The following is a 26,941-nucleotide window of genomic DNA, read 5'->3' as shown; positions in this document are numbered from 1 at the left end:
AGGCCAAAAAATAATGAAAACAACATGTAAACAAGAAGACTCGCCCACTCCCGAGGTATAACGCAACAGAAATGAATCAATGGTGATTGTCTGTGTATATCTGTGCTTAATGTATTTAGTACTGTACACATTGAACGAAAAGCTTACTTTTTTTTTTTTTTTTTTTTTTTTCTCCTTAAGAGCTCAGTATTGTTCATTCGGAAATGTCATCATCATTGCTCTTTTTTTTTTTATTTTATTTTTTTTTAAATATATATATATATATATATACATATATATACATATATATATATATATATATATATATATATATACATACATACATACATACATATATATATATATTTTTTTTTATTTATTATTTTTTTTATTTTTATTTTTTATTTTTTTTTGAACGAAAAGCTTACCTGATGACTGGCTTTGTTTTTTTAACGTTAGTTTTTTTGTGTGTGACCCTTTTTAATCTTTAATTAATTAATTAACGTACTTATGTGATTGGTGTTTGTAAAGAAATGTAGGAAATGGGATTTCTTCCAAGGAGGCAAGGCAGGAAAGAAGCTCCGAAGGAATCCGGATATGATGAAAAGTTCTCGGCTCTCCTCTCAAGAAAACACACACACACAGAAAGTTTGGGACGTCAGACACATCTGCGCGAAGTCAAACTTTTGGACACTGCAGCCTCACAACTCGTCTCGAAAAGTTTACGGTTATTAGCCGTCGTTATTTTCGCCTCCGTGCAGCATCGGGTAAAAAGAAGGATGAGAGTGCGTCAGATTTGAAGCGAAGGAGGTGACATGTTGTGAAAGGTAAGCGGCGTCTTTCTAAACAATGTTTGCCGGCAACTTTCAACAAGTTTGTCAGAAAAAGAGGCGAAATGGGACATTTTCTCAGTACTACTGCAGCTCAGGTAACTAACTAACCGCCTTGCTTCGTGTCTCCAAGCCAAATGAGGTGACTTCTGTCCCCCCGCAAAAGAAGAATTACACGGCGGATAGAAACATTGGAGATTGACGGTTTCATGTCCACGGAGAGCGGCCATCCTCAGCATGGGCCAGAAAGGAGCCCCCAGCCGGAGACGTGCTCCCCTATGCTGCCCATCGTTCACGGTAAGATGCAATTATGGCGATGAATGCAGTTTTCCATAAGATGTATATTTCTGCTATTTCTCTTCTTCTAATGTTGCTAATGAATTCCATCAAGTTGCCTTTCCAACTGAGGGGACCTGCAGTATTTGTATGCTATGTTATGTAGTGTATTTTAGATTTTTTTTTTAAGTCACACACTACCAAAAATAATTTCACAAATAGTAAATTTACTGAAATAATGACAATTATTATAAATCTAAAATAACTGTTTTTCAACCTGATACCGGTACGAGTACTCAACTCTTGAGTAGTCACCGATACCGCTATAGTTTTGAAACAATAAAATCTTCTCCCGCACCCTAAAAACAAAAACATCAAAAGCTTCTGCCTTTTCCGGGTGATTGATTTGTTCAGAGGGATGTTTGTGTTTTCTTTTTTGTGTTGTGTGTGTGGCAAAATAAACGGCATTCATTCATATTGTAAGGCATTGGCCCAATACCAATAGATAATGCTGCATTTGAGGATAGTTGGAAGTCGGATTCATCTGACTTGGTTTTTCCCAGTTCCGATCTGAAAGCATTCAAGGCGAAAGTAAACAACCACAATGGCGGATAGTGATAAATTGTTTTAAAGTATTTTTTAAACCTTTCATACAGTTCAGTAGTTCATCGTATAATTTCATGCAGGGAGATAGAGGCGTACTGTCACGTACGTTGTGTTACGCGAAGTTGTGTCGAATCTTTATGAATGAAGAAAGCTATCTAGTTTTATACTCAAGTAAATTGTGTTTTACCATTCACGGTCTGTTTTTCCAAAGGGGTTGCCTTTGTAGAGTGACGTCACGTTGTAATCCGTCGGTGAATTTTCCGACTTAGTGTTCAAGGGGGCGTTCCGGTACACACTTCCTGGTTTGAACTCAGAATAGTCCGACTTCCGACCATCCTCGAATGCAGAGTTCGAACGCTAGATGGCTCAAGGCGGAGTCGGCAGCGTGGTCACTGGTCGGCCATCTTTGGACACGGGACTGCTCTGGTGCATTGTCTGTGGTAAAGTGTGTGCTGAATTCTTGACAGATTTACAAACGGATTGGTTTGTTCCAAACCTTACTAACATGGCTATGATTCCGGCTGAATTTTTAAATTGCAGATTTTTTCCCGAGTTATTTGTACCATCTCTTGTCATATCTAACAACAAACATGAAAATTTGTTGAATTTAGGAGTTGATCTAGCTCGAGCAGCCCTGTCCCAAGATGCTTGCCCTGTGACAACAATAATAATAATGCCCCCTTTTGATTCACACTCACTGAAGTAATAATTGAATAATATGTTTATTGTTGTGACGGCATGAATCATGGTGAGTGATGACTGAAGTCCTAATATGTATAGACAAACATGTTCTCTTGCGTTGAAACCGTCTGAAGTGTAACATTGACATCATTCATCAGGAATGCATGTCGCCTGTCCGGTCTGGTATGACAGGAAACAGTTGAAGGCTACACTCTTTGAGAACCTTCACCTTTGTGTTCATTTTAACTTCTAGTAAGAGAAGTTCTTTGGCCAGCACACTCCTCCTCCATGACACGGGCACTTTTACTAAATCATGCTGAGTCATACATGAAAACTGGGCCTGGCTGTGTAAATAGGAAGTGTGTCAATACAGGAATAAACAACCCAGATTTGTTATTAGGTGGCAACTAATGACTTCCAATTTGAGCGGTATGGCCTTCACAAATACAGTGCTCAGTTTTTATCAACACTGTTTTTTGTTGCTCTTTTGCAGCTAAAACAGTAAAAACTCGTCAGAATGATGCAAGCTGCAAGCGCTTTCCCTTGTCTTGTGTTGTTAAGTGATGCGCCGTGGCCATGTTTTTTTTTTTGTCTTCCTTCCTAGTAAAGTCCACAGAAACACCCTGGTGACTACAAACAGAAAACCACATCCCAATTATAGTTTTTAATTAACTTTCTAGTTAGATTATCACATGTAAAATAATCCACCCGCCCCACTCCACACCCTCCTTTTTTTCATTTTTCTTCAAACAAGCAATGAAGCGTTAACCATCCTATTTATACCAAGCATCATTACAGCACTGTCAAAAAATAGCAAAGTAGGACAAAGTAAGCAATCAGTCAGGCTACTGGATTGCGAATGGATTTTCGCCGGCCCCTTCAAAGGCGCCTGCGCTTAAGACTGGATTTTCCCTCCCAGGGGAGCGGGGATGTAGCGGGAGTAGGCCAATTCGTTTCTAACCGTGATCACTAAATACTGCGATGCATCACGAGGTAGCGCTGCTAACGCTAACGTCACTGCCATACATCATCTCCCTACTGCGTCGCATCTATCCAGCACTGCTGTCCCCCACCCCGCCTCAATCTATCAGCGGAATATCACTCTCTCCAGCTTTGCCAAACACGCTTGTGAGCATCATTCCAACGAGAATGGCAAACATGGCTGAAAACTGCCCTCAAACCACACCAATAAAAGGGATTGTTTTCGTCTCCCCTCCTCCCAAGACGAGAAGTCAAAGGAGTGCACGAGTGAAGCTGTTGACGCTTACGCACTTTTTTCCACTTTAGCATGAATGCTGCTTTCATGGCAGGTAGAGCCCAGCCGGGAGCACAAGTACTGAAAATGAGATCCAGAACTCTGGAAAGGCTTTCACCTGAACCACCACAGCCACACTGTGTTGTGCAACCATTTGTTAGAAGAATCTTTTTTCAAATGTTTTTTTTTTTGTGGCATTCTGGCTCATCCCATTGCCAGTCATACGGTGTCATCTGACCTGGCTGTAAAAGTTTACATCTGTTTTGGATAACAGCTGAGACAAACACAATCTGGAGTCTTTGGTCTTTTGTTGTGAGAGACTGTTTTTTTTCTCTCTCTCCTTAGCTAACTCAATGTTTTTGACCGTAGATGCTCGTGACGCCGAAGCATCGGGTCCATCCACCAGTCGCGTGACCAAGGAGGACCACTGCGAGCCAATAAGAAGTACGTTTGAACAAACAGGAATGGGACATGTTGAGAAATACTTAATTGGTGGGAAACAAATGAAAATGGCGCAATATTTAGCATTTGGTTTCCATATGAAAGCGAAACACAAACACTTCCTTTATTTGCAGTGCTGTGTTCTTACCCACAATGTATTGCATGTCGGCAACACGGCACAGACCGCTGGTTGAGTAATATCTTCTTACCTACCAACAAAAAAAGATGTCAAGAGTGGATGTTTTGACAGTTTGACGGTGCGTGCGCACAAGGCCTCGAGTTTGCTCGCCAACTGAAATACAAGCTCCAGTGTTTCCAGTTGCAATAATAGCAAGATGGCACCTTGAGGCCCTTTTTTGGCAAGCCAGTGGCCCACATGTTTGCCGTCTCATTCCGCCACAGCTTGGCCTCTCATTTCCATTGTCCTTTTACTTCCTATCCAGGGGGAAATCCTGCTAGGGCTTTATTGCATCTCACCAACAGTATTTTTTTTGTAGCCCACAGCAAACAATTGTCAAGACAGCATTGCGATTATTATTTTTTGCTTCCATTTGGCGTTAATTCAGCTGTATCAGCACTAAAATGAAATTGGGCATTTAGACCAGCAATACCATTGCTGCCAGATGTAGTTGGTATCTTCAGAATCAGATTAGCTTTATTTGCGTTGTACCACAGGGTGCAACAAAATGGAACAGACACATGACCAACAGGAGGCTACAGAAGGGGAGTTGCATTTTAGAGCGGCCATTTTTTTTCCGCAGATGAAAAGAAAAACAATGAAAGGGGAGAAAAACAACAACAATCCATCCTGTGCTCCTGTAAGGGGACAACAGTTCAGTCACTAGAGCTCTCGATGGGCATCAGTTGGCCGAATAGAGATCTGGACGTTTACGTCACGCGTCCCAAAATGGGCGTTAGCGGAGCCATTTTGGCAGCATACAAAAGACGTCTGCCACTTTGAGTAAACGGCAAACGCCACACTTTAACAATGATTGACAACTGTTGCGCGCCAGCTTCCACAACAAGAAGAGGCAAAAAAAAAGGATCGAGCATTCTCCGGGCTACCAATAGAGAAACCAATGTGTAGCCAATGGAGCACAGCAGCCATAAAAAGAGTGAACAACAAGACGAAGGATTTGAGATCCTCCTCATTGCTTGTGTAGAGATCACTTCATATCAGTTAGTCGTGTATATTTAGCTCAATTGTCTAGTTATTAAATGAAGGTAAAAGACGTGATCGGGCATTTTGTACACGCTGGTTGAATCAGCAGATGCTAACTTTAGCTTCACGTCCGGATCTCTATAGGCAATCAATTCTTCCGAGACGAGCTGTCAACTTCTCCACGTTGGACTTCGATATGCCAAGTGTCTCGAATTCCATTCAATCTGCGATTGATCAGCCGCCACAAACCATCAAACATGGCCGGCAACTTGCGCTTCAATTTAGCAAAATGTGCTTGCCTAGATGCAGTTCAGTACTTGTTTATTAGTCAGCATTCCAACGGGAGGCTGTAAAATCTTGATTGATTGGTGTGTTACGTTGGGGTTCTTTGTACGAATGAACCCTGCCAACTTGAAGACACGTCAAGTGAGCGTCAATGTCATTTTTGCTGACATTTTTTCCCGACTGTGCGTGTTTACAAAGGAGAAGGAAAAATGTGTCGGGTCAGGCTAATAGCAGCTGATTGCTTCCATGACAGTGCGTGGGCTATAATAAGGACTGTGTTTGAATTTGACACAACAGTTCTTTTGTTTCGATCTTGTTAACTTTTCCAGGTCTGCTTTTTTCGATATTAAGTTTAATGGTTTGCCAGGGGCTTGTTTACCAGAGTGGCGAGGGAGCGATTTGGTTGCAAAAAGGAGGGGGAAAAAAATTCTTCTGTCAAGAGGTCTTCTAAGCTTGTCAGGTGTGTGAGTGTTGTTCTACTAAAGGGAGGCGCGTTTCTCTTTTATCGGGAAATAAGCCCATGTGACAACAGTTTTGCGCTCGTATTTGATCTCGCCGCACCCCCACACAAACAATGAGTCTGATGAGTGTGTAAGAGAGAAGTGTGACTCAACATCTCAAACTATATACGAGTTTGAAAAGCCAAAGTTCATTGTTGTCTGAGGTCTTCCTGTTTTGTACCTGGGGCCTATCAGATCCTTGCTCCACGTGTTAATTGAGAGCCCTCATCGGCTGCAGCAACAGGAAATCAATAAGAGATCATCTGCTTGGCTGCATCCTGCCCCTGAGCTCTCACTCGCCATGTGATTTAAAGCTCATGTATGCTACGTCGGCGCTACATTCTCACAACACGAGGAAGTCAACTATATTGTTGTACTGACAGTACATATCCTTTTTTTAGCGTTTGAAGGGAGCTCGCTTTACAACAGGAAGATAAACATGCTTTTCTGAGAGGGAAGCATGTATTTGTGTCGCCCATGGTGCTTGTAGATTTTGATGATAATAGATACAAGACTGGTGGCAGTGAAGCCAAAAGTGATTCTTTTTTTTCTTTTTCTTTTTTTACTCTAGCCTCTACCACAGAAATTCAAACTCGTCTGTCAATTTTTTTTTTTTGGTCAGACTAGCCCTGGGCGATATGGCCAAAAAATCAAATCTTGATTTTTTTTGTTTTTTTTGTTTCAGTCATTTAGGACGATTACAATTGTAATCGATTTTTAATCTAATAAAGGTGTCAGTTATTCAAAAATAATTCCTGTGCAAAATGTTCAGACAACAATGATGTCAATTGTCTAAATCAGTTTTAACACAAACTTAACATTCCGTCAGACAGCAGAATTCATTCTTAGTATTTTTGATTACTATCAAATTATTTGTGAAAGGATAAGGATATCTGATCAGGCTTTCAGTTAATTAGTTTGAAATTAAATAGCTGGCTTTGATCATTTCTAAAAGGCTTTACCAAAACTGACAGTTGGAAGGTTATAGTGCAGCTACCGCGGGGATTGTCAACCGCCCGAGATTTGTTCCACTACAGTAAAGTACAAAATCTGAAGCAAGGCTGTCACCGGGGAAGGCTTCCTCAGTGGCTCCTCCATCCTGGAGGGGTTTGGGGTTGTCGGCAGACAGTCCCCAGAGACGCTTTTGGGTTTTCCAGCAGCTCGTATCTCTTGCACACAGGACCCTGACTCCCTTTGCTTCACCCCTGAATAAATTGCAACCGGTTTGAGGGGTTTAATCGTCACCATTATTCACCGGATTGTCAAATACTTTTGAATGCCCGATAAAGATGACCTTACTTGCTGCTTTTATCTGTCGTGCGAAAGGCCCGTCAAATAGCACGACTCTGTTTTAAAGAAAGATCACCTTTTGTGTGACTCTCTGATTGGACTTGAGCAGCACACCTTCAAGGTTATTACCTGTGCGCTCAATTGACCTCTTTGGAAGTGAATTTGTGACCTCTAATAACTGACGTGAAATAGATTTCCTAATGGAAGATTGCCATTTGTGATTTACATGCAAAACTACTAAAAGGAGTTGAATCAAAGCGAAAGTAAATCAACATTCTCAAGCTGCCTCCAAGTTGCCAAAGTACTTCAAGACTTTTTAACCTCCTGTTAGTTTTCCTTTTCAGCTACATGAACTGCGTGATTGTTGTTATGCAAGATCCATATCTTCTTTGTAGTCCTCCGAGCCCTCTCTGTGCAGAAACAATGTTTCTAAAGTATAGAGCCATTATGAACTCCGCCGTTATTTTCAAGTGATTACTTAGCAGTGGGTCACGGAATCCAAAATGGTATAAATAGGGTGAAATGCTAGCGCAGGGGTTGATTAAAATGGCCATTGTAATTCTACCTCTGTTATAATTATTTTCTCATTGTCTTGCCGCAGATAGATTTCATATGGGAAATTTCAAGTGCGTTAATTAGCATATTTCACCCGAAAGTGCCCAAGTGTATTCAGTGTTTTTTTTCTTTAATAGTCGACATACTCGAGCCACATGATTAGTTATGCATACCCCGATTGTCAAGAAAGTATATGGATTTTGATTGTGGTTTAAGAGTTGTCTAATTATTGCTGCAGTACAAGAGAGGTAAAGTTATTTTAACGCAGTGGTTCTTAACCTTGTTGGAGGAACTGAAGTCCACTAGTTTCCTATGCGCATTAATTTTACCCTTATTTATTGAAAAATAAAATGTATAATTATTTTTCAAATTCACGACATCGCTATAGGGTTTACTGGTGAACAAAATGAACAGAGAGAGAAGCCTTTCCAGGAAATCTGTCTCTTTTGACCTTGAATTCAGCAAGCGTGTTTTTGTGTTTTCCATCTCAATGCAGCAGTAAGGATGTGTTCCTTTAGTTTTGCTCGATAATTTGCTAATTGTGCTGGACTCGAATTGCTCAACTTGGCATTGCAAATCAGGCAGTTAGGACACTCAAATCAACTGCACTTTATTTTTTATAAAGCACTTTAAAACAACCACCATTGTTTTCTTGAGATGGAACCCAATGAAAACAGTAGAGGTCCCAGAATTTAACACAATACATTTCTTTATAAACGTGGATTCATATTGCACATATTCGTCCAACCACTTTCTTTTTATCTCACCATAGTTAGTATGAAGGGATTCCAAAAATAAAGAAATCACAACATCCACATTGAGCGCATCAAATTCCTTGCAGCACAGATAGACCAAATGATGTAGTGTGATCACCTGCAGCCAATGATGGCCAAGTGGGGTGGATCATTCCAAATCATTTGAGTTTGGTTTGTGTCTTGACTTCCGCCGGACACTTGAGACTGACTCACCAAACCCTTGGGTTGCGATCGAACCCAGGTTAAGACCCACTGTTTTAACGCCAAATGACCTTTAGTATCTAAATGTCACTTGTGAGGCCTGGCTGCTTTTGTCTCCTCTCACAAGCAAGGCACTTTTTGTTTATTGCTCCTATTAAAAGTAGACAAGTTTAGGTGAAGCACTAAAACAAAATGTGTGTTATTTACTTCAGTTGTTTATGGCAGGCTTTACAGTATGTTTACCAAGTGCGCCACACACGACGACATCTTTTCCAAAGGGGAAAGGAGGGGGTGATAAAGGGGGGGGGAAAAGTACTTCAGCCAGTTTAAATGCGAACGGCACAGGGGGGATTACGTGGCCTCTAACAGGGTTTTGGCTCCAACATTAAGGTTAAAACCCTTTTCTATTATTGAGATCTGTGCTGCTGTTGCCCTCGCCAGCCCCTGAGCTTGCGGCTCCCTGGCCCCCTCGTGTTTGTAGGTTCAATGCTTCGCTGTGAGGTCATTCTGTCAGGCCCCCGCTGAGCAGCAGAGGGTGACCAGAGACTGGGGGCGGGAGGGGGATGGTTGCATGGCTGCTGTCCTGACTCCGTCTCAGGCTGAAGCCATCCAGCCTGCCCCCTCCCCACTCTCTCCCTTTCAGGCGGGAGCTAAAATCGATACGTGCGTCTCGGCGTTTAAGAAGCCACTCAGAAGCGGACGAGCACCTCCGTCCCAAAGGCTGATTCTCTCAGCTTAGGGTTTTGATTGGCATCCCTGAGATGTGAGGCGCTGACCCACAGCTGTCCCATTAGTGGAGGGTTAATGCTGAGATTGCTACTGAGCAAATAAAGGAACTCGGCGTGGGGCTGTTTTGATAGACTGCCAATCCTCTCTGTGACCCACAGTCACACCTCAGATGTCTTTGGCCTTTTAGGGAGCTTCAATCGGTTAGTGGGCCACATACTGTAGATGCTGTTGTGCGCCGTGCACTTTTCCCGCGCAAACGCTTGAACTTCCTGTGGAACTTGTGTTAAGGCGCAGGGATAATGAAGTCGGCGGAATATTTGAGTCATGGCTTCAACTCTGACGCCCTCCCTCAGCAACTTTTCCTCCTCCTCTCACACACTCCTGTTTGGGGTGGAGGAGGGTGGGGTTTGTTTTTAGGAGCCTGGCAGCTCCCACAGGCGGCCTCTGAGTCATGTCGTTTTGAGACGTTATTGCAATGTGAGCTTCCATCGAGCATTCGTTGAGTGCACTCTTTTCAAATTGCGAGAAACAGGAAATGTCATTAAAGAATGGCACAAACTTGTGCAACTACTTGAGAAGTAATACAAGTGTTTCTGCTACAGGATGAGCACTTAAATTAGCACACTACCAAATTCCACATAACACTGTTGAAAAATGGGGTGGTGGGAGGGGGAAGGCGTCGTTGAATGCGAATGGCATCTACTCAACAATATTCCCGTGAAGGGGAGTTTCGATTTCGTACATCCGAGTCAGGCATTTTACTGTTGGAACAACACAAGCAGCGTTGTATGCTGCATAGAGGCCAGCCTGTGATATTGCAATTTAATATACCATTATTTTTTAAGGTCCTCCTCCCATGTATTTTTTTTAACTAACACACACGCAAAAAAAGTGGTATTACAATAAATAATATTGGATTTATTATACATAAATGTTTTGGTCTTGCAATATTTCATATGAAAGACAGTTTATCTATCTCAATTAGTTGTTAACTTAATGAATACTTTGACTTAGTCTTTTAAAGGTTTTCACTATTAGGGTCGGCATGGCTCAGTGGTAGAGTCAGGTGGCCTCCCATCCGTGAGGTTGTGGGTTCGATCATCACCCCTGGTGACCATGTTGAAGTGTCCTTGAGCAAGACACTGAGCCACGATTTGCTCCCAGTGGACCTGGCAGCGCCTTGCATGGCAGCAGCCGACCATTGGTGGGTGTGTGTGTGTGTGTGTGTGTGTGGGGGTTGTGTGTGTGAATGGGTAAATGTGAGGCGCTTTGGGCACCACATGGTGTAGATAAAAGCGCTATATAGACTAGCTATATAAACATGTGAACTGTACTTAATCACTGAACTTATAAAATGCCTCGACCGACTGAAATTAAGTTTTTTTTTATTCTTTCAAAAATTACAGCCTTTGAGATTTAACAATTTTATTCTACTCCATTTTGTTTGTTGCGAATAGAACACAAAAAATAACAGCAAAATAATGCAACATTTCCACGTTTAAATGAGATGAGTCTTGACAGCTAATCGAAGCCACACATAACCAGAGTGTCGCTGTCATTGATGAGTATCCACGCAGGTAATTCCGCTATCCTCATCATCATCTTGCCACTTCCATCGCCACTATCATCATTATTTCATCTGGGACAAATTCCCAACAGTGTTTGTTAAGTGTCAGTAATGTCCCCACCCCCTCAGATGCAGTGGAACTGGTGACATTTCTGTTAGCACGTGTCACATCACCTTGCACTCCTGACAAGAGCATTTGTAGATTTTATATTTGTGTCCAGGCTTAAAAATAATTGACATAATGATCTAAAAAGGAAATCAATCGACTGTATTTTTCGGACTATAAATCACACTTCTTCTTTCATAATTTGGACGTTCCTCCGATTTATAATCAGGTGTGAATAATCAGTTGTATATATTAAAATTAGTGTTTGGACATGCTCCAAAAATCCCGGTTCCCTCAGGTTCTGAAATGAATTCTGATGCCCGTACACCACTCCACGGTGGGTGTGTTCGTAAATATTCTCTGAGCGCGCATTGCTTTGCTCCGATCGTTCGGAAACTTTAAGCATTGTTCAAATGTATCGCTCAGTTATTCTGAGTGCCCCCAAAAAACGGAGTGCCAGAGCCCAAACAGTTCAAGCATGAGTTGCTGATTGCTTTATTGTAACCAGGAAATGCCGACGCCGGGGGAAACAAACAAACCTAACATACACGAATGGACGCCACAATTAAATCTGTTCTTGCAGAATTATTTACTGTTTCCTTTTTGAATATTGAACAGCGAGAGGCGCTTCGTGCATTTTTATCTGGTAAAGATGTTCATGCTTTTCTTTCCTCCCAAGACGAGATCGAAGACGACATTTTCATCCTTTGCCGTGATTGATCAAAACAAATATGTACAAGATGCCGCATCGTCCAATCAGCTCGAAGTATTGTACAGGATGTCCAACCTTTCCCGAGAATCATAATTATTAATCTGGCTATTGCCAGGTTACCGACTTGACCGTATGTGTACGGTCAATACGGTACTTTTTGACTGAATATAGCTGAATGGTAACATTGAGAACCCTGAATTCTAGATTCGGCCATTTTCAGGGATTAGCATTGACAGGATAATGTCAACATACAGTCATGATTCCATTTTGGCATCATGTCAACATCCCGGCATGCTAAATCATATTTATTGTGAAGGCACTTTGGAGTGACTTGTTTTCCAGCCAGCGCATCTTTTGCATATTTCAAAGAAAGTCCTTGTCTTCAAGTTTGGAAGGTCAAATGGTAAACATGGCTTTGATACGCCCAAGGAACATTTCAATCAGAGCCCTTTTGTAATAACATTCATTGTACTATATATTCCTCTCTCTTTCCCACCTCGCTCTCTGTCGTATAATTCCCCTGGTTTTGCGTCTATAAATATGGTTGGGGAAGATGTATAATTTCTAATGAGAAAATATATCCCTTTGGATTGAAAGGCAGGGGCTGTTCCACACACTGCTATTTGTTAGGAGGAGAGATGATACCTGGGGCTGTTTTGGCGGTGATGGTGGTAGGGAGGACTCTGGCTAGGTCATTGCACATTTGACAAATTAGCATTTCAATCATGCAGGTACATGCGCAGCCGGGCGGAAAATATACACGCTTTCCTAATGCCGCCGCACAAAAGATAAACAAAACACCGGCGTGGGGAATTAGCATTTCCGAGCTTCCTGCGGTTTGTTCCTTTCGGAACTTGGCTCAGAATGACACCGCTGTTTCCATTCGGCTCCAAATTCTTTGCATTGTGCAATAATGGCAATTAGCGGATGAATACGAGCTCCGGATTGGCTTGTTTATTTGCTTGACATGATGTGACGTTTGAATGACTGTGAGCGCCATGATGGCCGTTCTAATCCATCTGGGCAAACACTTTTCATCAGTCACTCCCTGCCGGGCGTTCATATTCAAAATGCTTGTTATTGGGCTCCTGGCAATCTTCACACTGGCCTCGTTGTTAGACTTTCATGTTCTTGCCTTTTTCACAATTGCTGTTTGTACAGCTGGCCGCGTGCATGTATATTTTTCGCCTGTGTGTGTGTATACTATATATATACACTTCCTCTTTTGTCTTTCGGGTGCAATTTTCAACTTTTCCTCTAGGACCTATTTTCTGTGACAAAAAAAACAAGGTGTTGCTTTTACATACAGAGTGATCCACGAGCAACACCCCCCTTCTCCCCCCCACTTCTCCGGCACTCTCCAGGCTCTCCGGCGCTTGGTCCCCGTGTGGCGTCGCCGCTGAAGTACTCTGTGACAAATGGCAATTATATTTGTGTGTTCTTCATGAATCCATCAAACACTGGCCTTTTAAAAATGCTCCCCAGATATCCCAGCCTGTCAACTAGTGGTAGCGGTGACCAAATTGGGATGCTGCTTAGACAGTCAAGAAGCACTCACCCCGCAGTTTCCCCTCTGATGTGTGTGACAGCGTGTGCAGGGGAATAGCATGTTTTATTCAACTACAGATGTACACTCTCAACAGTTGTTGATGTGCTAGAAATAGGGCGGTTACAAGTCCAATTTGGTCCACGGTGTATGTGTGTTTTTGTGTGTGTGCGTGCACGATACATGAGGTTTTAATGCATCCTGTCGGGATCGGTACATTCATTTATCTCTGCAATGGTGTAGCAACAAGACAGCTTTTAATTTTTATTTTTTATTTAAGTTTAAGCTGTTTTGGGCCAGTGCCTCTATCTTGTCTTAAGAGTTTTTTTGTTTTGTATTTTTTTTTCTTTTGCCGCTTATCGTCAGACTGTCAACTATACATTGTTTCTTTAGCATAGAAATGTGAAATTTACTGTCTATGCAACAACAAAGGCTCAAATATCACAACAAATTGAATCCAAATTGAATCCAAATTGAATCCAAATTGAATCCAAATTGCACATTTGGAATCATTTTTAATTATAATTTGGAAACAAATGTGGCTGTAATTAAAAATTATTTTAATAACTGATTAATCTGTCAATTATTTTGGTGATTGAGGAACATGATAAAAAAAGAAAGAAGTTACCCTCACGGAATTAAATATCTTTGTTTTGTTTTTTTGGTCTCCTAATGCTTACAACAACAAAAACATGAATTACAATTACAATGACTGTTGATTGACCTTCAGTTTTTGTTTAACTTTGTAACAAGTTTATTTTTTGGGCAGGATGGGCCAGTTTGACTGTCATTATCTTTGTTTCATGTTGTAATGTGTCAGTGTGTAAAAAGAGAAAAAAAAATGTTTTGTCAATCACCAGGACAGCTAATATCGGCCGATTAAATTGGCCGACCAAATTCATCAAATTGACAATGCAGAATAAGCACAAACAAATGAATATTTGTTTTCCAAAGTAAAAGTAGATTTTTGTAAATGTTTCATTTTAATTCAGCACAAAGAGAATCAGTTCGATTTCATGGAGTAATGCAGACATCTGAAATCTGATATTTACTGCCAGGAGGCTGAATTTTCAAAAATTTGGAGAATTTCCAAGGATTTGTTCAGTTTTAAACCACATAAGGTCTAACGCAGGGGTGGGCACACTCTGTCCTTGAGGGCTGGGGTCCTACAGGTTTTGGAGGTTTGAAGGGAAACATCCAGAACCTGCAGGACTCAGTCCCTCAAGGACCGAGTGTGCCCACCCCTGGTCTAATGGATTAATCACAATTATCAAATAATTGTCTTTCAATTTGATAATTGTTTAGTTGTCGATTAATCTTTGCACTTCTCAAAACAATTTATTTAGCATGTAGAGTATAAAGTACAAAGGCAAAGTGCTTGTGTGTAATTTTGTAGCCTTCGCAAAGGTTTGCGATCACACGATATGCCAGCTAAAAACGACCTGATAAATCCATTGACGATGATCCCTTATGTTCCTACCAAATATACACAAGAACTTTGCCCTGATTTACTTAGCTCAGCACAATTCCAACACAACTTTCCACACTTTTCCATTTTTTTGTCTCATTATATTTTCATTTGTCGAGTGGCAACTGTACACGTCTGTCATTGCCATCTCTGACAGTATCATCATTAGCGTGATCAATGGTTATGCATATTATATTATGCATCGTGTCCATTCATCTTCATTGCGATAAAAATAGAACAAAAAGTTGCCAGGACAATTCAGAGAACATGCCGCAATGAGTTGAAGTCATTTGTATGGCTTTGCGGTTAGCAGCAAGATCATTCTTTTTTTTTTTATTTATTTATTTTTTTACATTGGTGGCTACTTTAACAACCATTTCTACTTTGGTAAATTGAAAGTTTGGCTTTCTGCGCGGCTGTGAGATAATTATACCTGCCAGTCTGCTTTGGCGTTTCTGCAAATAAGCGTGTTTATGTGCGTGGGAGTGCGTGTGGCCAACCTCAATGGGAAAAGCGACTATGCTATTACGTCTTACTTAAGTTTGAATGAAGTCGCTGAAGAAAACTTGCAGTGCGCCGAATGCGTCCCTGTCGAGTTTAACTACTTCCTATCTAGTGAAGCTGTTGCGGTCGGTCCAGAAAAAAACCCACGCGTTCGTGTGCGTTTGAGGAAATGTTGCAGAGCGTATGAGCAATGGGAAGAGAACGCGTCGTCGAAGATGAGCTGCATCTGCTCCGCCAAAGTGCGAAACCACAACAGCTGTTGCCTCTTCACCATCCTTTCGTCTCGTTGATAAACTTCACACAGCAGCCACATTGTCACGGACGGCCTTTTTGTCTTGCGCAAAACCAGACGGAGAGAAATCCATCAAGTGGGTTTTAAATCACTGCATACAAAACTCTGCCGCCTGCTTGCCAGTTGTCTAATTCCGACCTCAAGGAATCCCCTTCCCTGAAGTCCTTATTTGTTTATTGAAGCAGCTCGAGGAGTGCGTTTAATTGCTTTGTTTTACGTCTACGGTCACATCCGGCCTCTCCCTGGGTGATGTGCAGTGAAAAAGCGCCAAGGACCAATTCCCACACTCACTCCTGTTCAACTGTAATTGTTGTGAGCTGATAGCGATGGAAATAAAGGCTCGGAATTACATTAAGCGCTACATTTTTTCTTTTTTAAAACGGCAACACACTTGAGGGATGCTCTATAAAGCAGCTCAATTAGGATGGTTGAGAAAGACTGGAGGTAAAGAAAGTGTCGAATGGCGAACGAAACGGCGGTGAATAATTCACCAAATCCGAAGTGAGCATTGCACTGGCGGGCTCTGATGTGTACTGAGGGGTGGTAACGAAAGGGGAACTCCCAGTAGAGCTGAATGTGCAGGTACTCCTCTCGACGAGATGCCATATCCTTCGCTCACTCATCCTTCGCCGCCTTTCTTATCAGACAGGTCGGCGTCTTCTGACTGGAAGACTTGCTGAGGCCACCTGAGCGTTCAAGTAAAAGGAGATCATTACTGTTGCAGACAGCAGCTATTTTGTATAAGCACACTATCACAAGCTCTTTTATTTCCCCTCATATTAATCTCACGTTCCCTCGCACAACTCACCTGGGTACTGCTCCTATCCGCCAACTGCGGCGGCTTTTGTGATCCTGTCACATGTGAGGTCCCTACATCTTTCCGCCTTTTCCTGTCATCCGGGCGCAGAAATGTTTGCCATCTGATCAATATCGCGCTGCGGCGTACTCTGAAGATTTGCTAAGAACCAACGGGGCGAATAAAGTTTTTCACCAAGCCTGACGGCAGAGTGCTGACAAAGTCCTCGCTCTCGTTTAAATAAAGTTGTGCCGTTGTCAAGCATTTACAAAGGAAAGTTATTTTGACAGAAATGGTATTGCTATAATCAAATGCAGTTACAATGGTACCTTGGCTTACACGGTTAATTTCATAGTTAATTTGAAAAAGTCTGAGTTGCTCTACTGATTACTTGACTTTAAAAGTAACTTAGTTACTTTCCTGATTATTTGATTTTAAAAGTAACTAAGTTAGATGATAAATTACTTTATTAGTTAGTCAATGGATGCCCACAGTCAGAGATGGGAAAAGTACAGACATTCTCTACTTGAGTAAAAGTACAATTACTTAAACATTTTTTTTTAAGTAAAAGTTAAAAGTACAGGCTCTGAAATATACTTAATGAGTAAAAGTAAAAAGTATTCTTACCAGATGTGTTCTTCTACGTCATACATAATTTGAAGTATATTAGCTAAGGGAGCAAGACTTGCCATTTTTTTAGCATGAGTAGACATCGGCCAGATGACTCTGTGACTTGTCCAGTGTTGAGTCCACAGTGCTGAGTATCACTTGCTCATGTTTCTGGTTCCTCAGTCCACTCCTCACTGACATGATTGGACCTTCTTTCCTATTGTTAACTGGCAGTCTGCAGATTTTAGTATGTTAAAATGATCCTCTGTAATGGCATTGGGCATTGCGTTCATATTTTTGGGTTGTTCTAATCTAGCCAATTGCACGTCATGTGATAGCGATGTAGAGCCCAAAAAAAGTTTTGAGTAAAAAGTACAGATACTAATGGTAAAATGTAACGGTTAAAAGTAGTCTAAAAAATAAATACTCCGGAAAGTACCAAGTACTACGAAAAACTACTCGAGTACAGTAACAAACTATTTATACTTTGTTACTTCCCATCCCTGCCCACGGTGCCCTTGATGACATTGTTGGTGGTGGTGGGGCGAAATGGGTTTGTCATTAGAATGTTTTACTGAAAGTTTGTCATTTGAACAATAAAGTTTTCCCGTCCTAATGACAAAAACAAGACACCCCGCCACACAAACACACACACTAAAAATGTCATTGCATTGAAAGTTTTCTCAAATGTTACTCTCAGCTGCACTCAAGAGGCAGTTAATGGCACAGCCACTTTGCAGCGAATGGTACGTGTCAGTGAGATTCCTGTGATCTACTTTGATAATCTATATGCAGTAACTAATTGTCACTTTGGATAGTGACTGTAGTCAGATTGCTTCACCGAGAAAAGTAACACATTCGATTAGATTGGTTTGTGTAAAAACTGGGTCATGTGTTACCTGTATGACAAAATTTTAAACAAAGTGATATGTTATTCATCCGCGCCAGCCCCCTAAAAATAATGTACCTGTTTTTAATGATTGTATGACAAATATGAGAATGACTGATGAATGCCTTTGTTTTCAGCTCAACCCCTTATTGAAAAAGGAAAAAATGGCGTTGGCCTCACCAGCCCCGGCGCACCCGCCAACCTCGATGCCATCCACCCTAGTGCTACTGGTGCGAGGACAACGTGCAAATGTTCATGCGGCAACGGCACCAGCTCATTCGCCACAGGAGGGCCGACCGGTACGAGAGCGGTGCCGCCGATCGGCAGACAGCCGTCCACGCCGGTTTCGCAGAGAATGCAGCGGAAGTTGAAGTCCAGCTTGTCGGTCAACAGCGACGGCAGCCGGCGCAGCAAAGGAAGCTCCACCGGGTCGCCAAAACCGTCTTTACCCGAAGGTGAGCCGTTTGTCGTCCACTTGCTAGAAACTAATTCAGGACTAAAACCTACTAACCACTAACAGCTAAACTTTTAAAAATTATCGCAACCTGCTTTTTACTTATCAGAAATCATGCCAATTAATTTCTTCATTAATTGTTTTGAGTTAACTGGCAAGTAGATATATTTATAAAATATATGCATACCAAATATGACAATTTAAATGAATTTATCATGTCATACACGCGCAATAAATGTTAAACTAGATATTTACAGTTTTTCCAAAAAGGGAAATATTTTAAAATATTCTTATGAATTTACTGATTTTTGTAGAATATTTTCAAAACAGATGTAATACTAGTAAGACCATGTTTCTTTCTTTGTTTGTTTCTTTGTTTGTTTGTTTGTTTGTTTCTTTTTTGTTTTTCTTTTTTTCTTTCTTCTTTCTTTCTTTCTTTCTCGGATGGATCGAACTAGCATTGTAGCGCCACCTACTAGTGAGGAGGACTTCCACAATGTTGGATTTTTTTTTGTATGTTTGTTTGTTTTTGCCTAAATTATCAGTGGCTGGTTTTAGCAGCCTTCAGGAAGACCAAATACATTGAAAGAAGGCCAATATCGATCCATTACCCATATCTGGTATCATACTCGTACTTCTCAGACAGGCGTATGCAATAAGGGTCTTGGAAACACACATAAGAATGGCAGTGCATTTGTACCATCACTCACCTTGTAATGGTGGCGTGCATTGCCGCTCCTGTTTATCACTGGTATCAGACATGTGTTTTTAATTTCGACACGCCAGCATCATACGCCTCTCGGCGAGGCCGTCACTTTGTCAGGTGTGGGGCCGAGGTGGGTTCACTAATGACTATCGGCATAGATACAGACTAGGTGTGACCGCCTAACAAGGGCTGAGAGCGCGGGGTGCCCATTAAAAGTCATGACCAGCCTTTGCCAGGCCTCTTGCACCTTTCTGGGCCTTCTCTCGTTGCCCGCCTTGCAGCGTCCTCATTAAGGGGACGGACGTCGCTGCCGTCATCGGCGTCCCACGCTGCTCGCAAGCTTTTACGAAGCATTAGCGCGCGCATCCATCCTAAGGACATTGATTTATAACAGTCAGATTGAGATGCGTGTTTACATGAAGGAGAAAAGTAGGCGTTGCGAGCTTTATTTGATGATTTGCCGCACTTGAATTATGCATCAGGTGGAGTAGCGGGTGAGCATGGAGAGGCACATGTACAGTAAAGCATCCTGCAGAGATGTTGCACGTGTCTTAATTGGTATAGAGTGCACAAGAGAGGGTGACAAGGGTGAAAATGAAATAAAATAAAAAACAGCAGCTCAACAAGTCGGTCTCATTACGGCTTTTTTGTTGACTGTTTCGCAGACGCAAGCTCTCGGCGTCAATTCGCAAGCTCTCGAGTGTTTATTTCCCTGCGGAAAAAAGAAAAGAAAAGCCAAGCTGTTGTGTTTGAGTGTTTACATGGATTAGCATAATCTGTTTGCCTGTGAAATTAGCCTCCTAAACAGGCCCCTGAACACAAGAAATCAAAAGCGTGAGTTTGGAGGAGCTCGTTCCAGGGATTCCCTGTGTTCTTTGGCACCGGTACCAATCTGCCAGAACCCGTTGGGGTTCCAAGGAGTTCTTCCTCTTTTGTTCAGTGTTGCCGGGTCGACTCTTGCCATCCAGCTGCCGTTTTGCTTAATTGTGTGTAATAAGCTACGCTCCTCAAGATGCTTTAGCATGACGGGTGCTTACTTTGTCTATAATGTGTAATTTGGTTTTAAAAGCTCAGGATTGAGTGACTTTCCTCTTTGTAAATCCCCGCCATTCACTCTTATTCGTGAACCCTTTAGGCAAGGTAAAGCAACTTTATTATTTACATGGCACGTTTCAAACACAGGGCAACTCAATGTGCTTCACACAACATCTAAAAGATACTTCTTAAAATAATTAATTTATATTGACAATATTTAAGAACAAAAGGTTCAAAGACATTTAAAAGCAAAGGAAAGTAATACAAAGTAGCGTTCAGAAATTACTAAAAGACTGCAGAGTGAAATTGGATGACATCTGGATTTAAAGACATTTACACTTGGGATGACATCACTGCCAAAGGCAACTTCCATTTGTGTGCAGCATAACGGTGAAATGCCGCTTCACCATGTTTGCTTTGAACTCTGGGCTCAACTAATAGATTTTTTTTTCTGCCGTTTTTTACTCTTGAGGCGTCATCATTTTCAGGTGTCTTCAATTTCATTCCTTTCAAGTTCTTTAGCAAATTGTGCACAGCCCGTCTGAAAGTTTGTTTTAATGCGTCGGCTGTCAGTGTCCAGTTGTGTTGTGTGCGGTGTATGACCGCCTTCTACTCCTCCTCACTGGATCTACACTAATCGCTGCTCTTCAATTATACATCCAAGTGAATAGCTGAGCGGGCCGGCCACTGCTTAATGATTGTGTACTGTGTTTTTTATTTATCCTTTTTACAGTTGGCTCTTTAGATTCTCAACACTTGCGTGGCTCGTGGCTCTGCCCTCTGGGTCCTTCAAAGTTTGTTAGGCTGAGCTTTGAGGTTTTCTTTCTCTCTTTTTTTTTCTCTATTTTTTTTTCTACAAAGTAGTTGCGGCCCAGCCAGGAGTTTAGCACTCTCCTTGGCACCTTAGGGTACGGCCATATGTTTAAAACTAAAGGAGCTCCATCCCTGCAAGTCTTATGTCTTCAGATCAGCATAATAAGATGCATTAAAAGTTCAGTACACACTTCACGCATCTTGCTTATATCACAGCAAGCCTGTGCTCCTGGTCAGCTCTGCACCCCCTCTAAGCATAAAAAAAAAAAATTGACTTTGATTAATCTAACATGAGCATCCAGCAGTCCTCTGCTTGCCTTCCCATGCCGTCCTCCATACTCCCCTGCTTTCTCCTTCGCCTCTAACCCAATCAGCAACAGCCCTCTCCGACAGCTCGAGATGGGCTGATGAAAGTTATGCAAATGTGGCCTGTTTGTAATAGTATTTTATTTTTTTCACTTTTTTGGTCATACATCCATCAGCATGACTTTTTAGCACTCCAAAGCAATTGTGCCGCGCTGGATTTTGCTTCAAAAGTATAGTTTCGACACCTGCGCAGAGGACAGGAAAATTTGTGTTTGTTACTGGCTTGGAATTAGCACGTTTATTTGATCATTGATAATGATAACATTTGAATGAAAACGACTTAATTTGTGTAGTTGCCTACTTGAAGTAAAGTAAGTGTATAATGGATGTCACAATGTGAAAGCAAATGGATTTGGGGATTTTTATTTAACATTGCTAGTTAAATTTTTGGTGAATGTCAGGGTTATTATAGTTTTGGAATTGTCATGTTGAAATTTAGTTAGTTTTAATGAATTTTCATGGCAGTTCAGTTTTTTCATTAGTTTTAGTTATTTAAAAAATGTTTAGTTTTAGTTAGTTTCAGTATTAGTTTTTGTTTAAAAAAAAAAGTGTATTACTTGTGTGCAATATTTAATGAACACCATGGTAAAAAGACTAACTAAAACCTCATTCCTTACCTAGCGTTGCATTTCGGCTGAGTTAAATGAAAAATCAGGCGAGCCGAGCCAACACGCACGCAAAATTGTCATCAAGGAGCGACGTCATCTGAAGGTTATTTTCTATTGGCTGCTGCTTGATGATGTCACTTCTGTGCGACACACTTTCAAACGTCCTTATTCCAGTTAATATTGAAATAAATCTACTTAAAATCACATTTAAAATCATCCCCAAAGGCTCATGCATTAAATTAATTACCAAAGACTAAAACTGACATTTTGGCTATAATGATAGTTAGTTTTAGTTTGTTTTGTAAACATAAAATGTTGTTTCAGTTAGTTTTCGTTTTTTAAAAAGCATTTTCGTTTTTATTTTATTTCATTTACAAAATAGTTTTTTCAATTTTAGTTTTAGTTTTTTCGTTAGTTTTCATTGGTAAGTGCATTGACTTGTTTAGTGCTGTTGAATTGTCAACCAAGATTACGTTTAGCATTAGCTAAAGTAGTAACAACCCCCGTTCACCATTGGCAAGTGATTCAACTTGTTATAAATAGTTCATGGTGAATTTATTGTATTCATGATTCTCAGCAAACTTGCAGTGTCCTGATGTTTTAATTTTGAAAATCTGGTCACTCTATTTTTGATGAATGGTGAATGGCATTGTTAACAAAAGGGCATCTACTAACCTTTATTGTTGTCTACAACCACATTTTAAAAGCGCCTATGCACCACCCTCTGCTTTAAAAAGTCGCTCAAATCACATTTTTGTCATTAATCAAGTCCTGCATGTCATTTTGACAAAGCGTGACTAATTTGACCTCATCTATAAACACCTTTGTGGTAGCTAATGAGCACATTTGTAATTTGTAGTGGTAAATTCAGTCAAATTTGCAGGTGACCTCATCAAAAGGGTCTGGAGAGGTTAAATGTTAATCAGAGGTGTATGGCATGGCTAACGCTAATCGGCGTGTTTGCCAGGGAACGAGCGACTCCGAGACGTCATTGACAATCGTCTGAGTGATCAAGCCAGCATTGTGCATGATAATGCTGCAATTATTTAACTGTCTGTTAATCAAAGCGGATGGTAAAGAATTCGTTGCTGCAAATTTCTCACATTTCCTCGCTTCTCTCTGGCCACGCATGCAAAAACTCACTCGCGTACTAATTTGCAAATTAAACCGCTTCCACTCCTGAATCTGATTTCTCCAAAAACGTGGATTTCATATCACAAAGACTGCTGCGTCCACTGCATCCTGGCGTGCCTCTTCTGCGAGTTCCTGACGCTTTGCAACCTGGTGGTGGCGCCGGCGTCGTGCGGCCCGTGCGCCTCCGAGTCGTGCTGCTGCTGCTGCTGCGCCGAAGACATGGGCGACGACTGCAACTGCCCCTGCGACATGGACTGCGGCATCATGGACGCCTGCTGCGAGTCGTCGGACTGCTTGGAAATCTGCATGGAGTGCTGCGGCATCTGCTTCCCCTCGTAGGGATTCGCGTGCCTTTGGATAACTGGAGTCAGGTTGGAGGACTGGTTCAACAATGGGTAAAAAAAACTGTTAATTTTAGAAATGTGCGATACCTCCTGAGTGTAATTTTTAAGATGCATACTGACACTGGGCTTCTGAAACAACAGTCTAAATAATGCCCGGTAAACTTGTATCAATGACTGTATTCACTTGATGTATTTTATAGTCTGTCCTTTCCCACGGGAGCGTGGAACTGCCAATGTGGAGTAAACATTTTTGACTGGCGAGAACGTTTGAACGTATTTACGAATACGCTTGAATGTATGTGAAATTAGGGGTGTCAAAATGAGTGCGTTAATTTAAAGTTCCTTTAACGCCACACTTTTTTTAAATGCGCGATAATTGGCCGCACCTTACTTGGAAATTCCGGTCACAACGCAGCAGACACGTCCATGTCAAAATTTTGTAGTAATATATTTAACAATAATTAGTGCATTCAAAGTTAAAGGGATAACTTTAAAAAAAATAATATCGCATTATCCATGTATTAAAGCAAATTAATAAGACTATAAATTTTGACCACAGATGATCCTTTAGCTTGGCAGCGGATGGTTACGTTAAAGGTAGCACAGGTTGTGTTTGAGCAATAAACTTGACTACATGCATTAAACTAAAGCATTTAATAAATGTTTGCTTATGACATTCAGAATATTTGTTCATGTCAAAATATTGGGGTCATTTTTTTCCCATTTTAAATTATGCAAGTAATTGACTCATTAGAAAAAAAAGGGGTATGAGCGTGTGCTGTGGATAAAAAAATGTTGAAGATGTCATTACATTAAATGTCAAAAGAATTAACATAACAAATGCTGTTCAAATTTGCAAAAAATGCCTTTTTAATTAAGCGATTAATCGTGATTAATCAAAATTCTACGATGTGATTAATCTGATTAATTATTTTTTATTTTAGCTCTAATAGTAATGCATATATTTGTGGATAATTTTTTTTGCAGAAAATTAAATTTTTTAAAAATGTGCAGAAAAAGTTACTTCGTGTTAAATATTTGATAGCTTTTAATATAAAAAAATGCACAGAGCTGTCACCGTCTTACAAATGCCATCTAGTGGCAGAAAAATTACCTAAACACAAATCAATATCTCTCTCGGGTTTTTTTTTACAGTAGAGTACATCTTTTTAATTTTAACTCAATTTGAGGAATTATGAAATTACTATATCAATGACTAAAAGATGTAGCCATGATATTTCTCTTAGTTTAACATTTTTTTCCACTTGTATGTTAACAAGAGTATGGATTTTTGTTTAGAACAGATAAAAAAATTGCGATTAATCGTGATTAATTATGCGATTAATTATGATCAAAAATTGGGCCTGACACCCCTAAAAGCGTTTGTAGAAAGTGAACACACTCAACCCTTGTTCTAACGTAGGCTAAAGACTACAAACGTAGCATATTTATATATTTTGTTTGTAGTAATTAGCCTACAAGTACGTTCAAACGTGCGAGTATGTTCGAATGTACTCGTGAGTACGTTCTTTATAAAAATGTATGCCTGCACCCAAAATGTTTGAGAACCTTTGGCCTGTCATGTTTACTATATTGCCATTGCTAAGTTCTACAACACTGTAAAATGTGACATCTCAGTTTTATGTATCCATATCTACTGTCGTGCTGCACAGGAATTTCATGAAGGGGCTAATCAGGAATTAAAAAATCAGCAACCCTAGTTGCCATGTAAGAAGTTTTGGCGTAATCAAACCCACTGACTCAAAACAAGGCGCTCGCTAACTGCCACGTTGCTTTTGTGAACTAATGAGGATAGAGTCACTTTTGTAGAGGTCCGTAAAGCTGCACATCTCCACTCGACCGCTTGTTTTCATGCTCTTACAGTGGTGTTTCTCTCATTACTGGTCATCATTAGCACCACTTGATAACTGAAATTGTCACTTGCTGATGTCAACAAAGATATTGTGGTAAAGATAAGGTAGAAGAGGTGCATGAGCAAATATAGAAATGTATTTTGTGTCTTTTCTACTAAATTCATTGTTTACTCCAGTTCAGTCGTCCGGTTCCTTTTGGCCAACTTGTAGCATTGAGAAAGCACAATGTGAAGATCGTTTTTTTTTTTTTAAGAAGAAGGAGAAAATAACCCGTTGCTCCACAAGTCCTTTGATATTTTATTATTACAATTCTCAAGCTTTGCAATGTTGTTAATGCAATACTTTACATTTTATTGCTGTTGTACATAATTTCAAAATGTCAACTTTAAAATAAATACCAGAGTGAAACAACAGTGTTCCTTGCAATCTTTGTTTAAATGTTTTTGCTTACTTGCAATGTTCAATATTTTTGTTTTGATAAAAACAAAAAGAACCCTGCTCTCTGATCTTGTATCCACAATGTGCAAAGTTTTTAATTGTTGGTTTGTATGTTGTAGCATATCCTGTTCTGTACATTTAAGTAACACTTATTTGAAGGTATCGGCACTTGCGACGGTGGCCATAGGGCGGCCGTTTTACAATCAGGAAGTAGAAATGAGAAAAATAGGAAAATGCTCATTTGTTTTTTATAGTATTGAACATCGCTAATAATTTTCTGCCTGGATTCATTCAGGCCTCATCTAAACAAACAAACAAACAAACAAACACACAAACAAAGACCTCAGAGAGAGGGATGGATGGATGGGGGAGGGAGAGAGAGAGAGATGGAGAGATAGCAAGCATCAGGTAGTGTGGGCGTGCAGTGACCTTTTCACAAAGTCACCCACCTTTTCACTTCCTGCCATCAACCCTGTGTGGCTGTAATGCGACAATCTGAACGGGCCTCTTTGTTTCAGTTTGTCGTCAGGAGGTGACCAAATCATCACCTGTCTGACGCCAAACTCGTTTCTATGTCTACAGTATTGAATAAATGACCGTCCTTTCTTCCCCTTCTCATTCTCTTGAAATAAAATTAGTTTCCTGCATTTTGCCAGGAAAACAATAACGGTTGCTTTTGACTTATAATTACACCAAAAATGACTAATTGGCACACAGAGAGGTGGCAGTGTATACATTTCCTAATGGAACATTGTTTTTTTTTATAAATACAAGCACAAATCTTTTCTTTTTTGTTCCTCTTTCTGTGAATGCATAATAGCCATCATTACCTGCTTGTTAGCTTGGGCGTAATTTGTGTCGATCTAGTCAGGGACGCCGTGTTGAGTAGTCATTAAAGGTAATCCTCGTAATGCGACTCATCACGTGGGCACAAAGTAAATACGAAAGCTCTCACCATCGATGCGTATGAATTATTATTATTTTTTTTTTTCGGGCTTGAAATCGAATGTATGGAAGTGTGTGTATTGCATTCACTTGGGAAAAAAGTCAGTAGTTTTGGGGGGCTTTGTTCTTCTGAATATTTTTTTGCAGTTTTTTTTAAATTTTATTCCTGTTTTTCATGATTTTTATGTTG

The 26,941-nt window shown here is 40.7% G+C and overlaps 1 protein-coding gene across 2 annotated transcripts; it reads left to right on the top strand.

The window, feature by feature from the left end:
- The first annotated feature begins 597 nt into the window (after positions 1–597).
- mdfic (MyoD family inhibitor domain containing) lies at positions 598–25,781 on the top strand. Of its 2 annotated transcripts, XM_086060391.1 has the most exons (5): positions 598–806; positions 943–1,106; positions 3,997–4,071; positions 18,172–18,489; positions 23,239–25,781. In XM_086060391.1, exons 2-5 carry the CDS (start codon positions 1,019–1,021, stop codon positions 23,487–23,489), a joined length of 732 nt encoding a protein of 243 aa, XP_085916517.1. In that variant the 5' UTR covers positions 598–806; positions 943–1,018; the 3' UTR covers positions 23,490–25,781. The 2 variants fall into 2 exon arrangements, with proteins under 2 accessions (XP_085916517.1, XP_085916518.1); XM_086060392.1 differs by lacking the exon at positions 3,997–4,071.
- Positions 25,782–26,941: the final 1,160 nt, after the last annotated feature.

The sequence above is a fragment of the Leptonotus elevatus genome, chromosome 17 (assembly GCF_054856555.1).
Source record: "Leptonotus elevatus isolate MCC_2025b chromosome 17, RoL_Lele_1.0, whole genome shotgun sequence".
NCBI lineage: Eukaryota > Metazoa > Chordata > Actinopteri > Syngnathiformes > Syngnathidae > Leptonotus > Leptonotus elevatus.
This window is presented reverse-complemented; position numbering and strand designations above follow the sequence as displayed.

Bases quoted from the DNA above. Each gene is read 5' to 3' on its own strand.
- mdfic (XM_086060391.1), top strand. From the start codon at position 1,019: ATGTCCACGGAGAGCGGCCATCCTCAGCATGGGCCAGAAAGGAGCCCC. The intron at 1,107-3,996 runs GTAAGATGCAAT...TTTTGACCGTAG, and splicing joins TATGCTGCCCATCGTTCACG to ATGCTCGTGACGCCGAAGCA. The intron at 18,490-23,238 runs GTGAGCCGTTTG...CATATCACAAAG, and splicing joins AAAACCGTCTTTACCCGAAG to ACTGCTGCGTCCACTGCATC.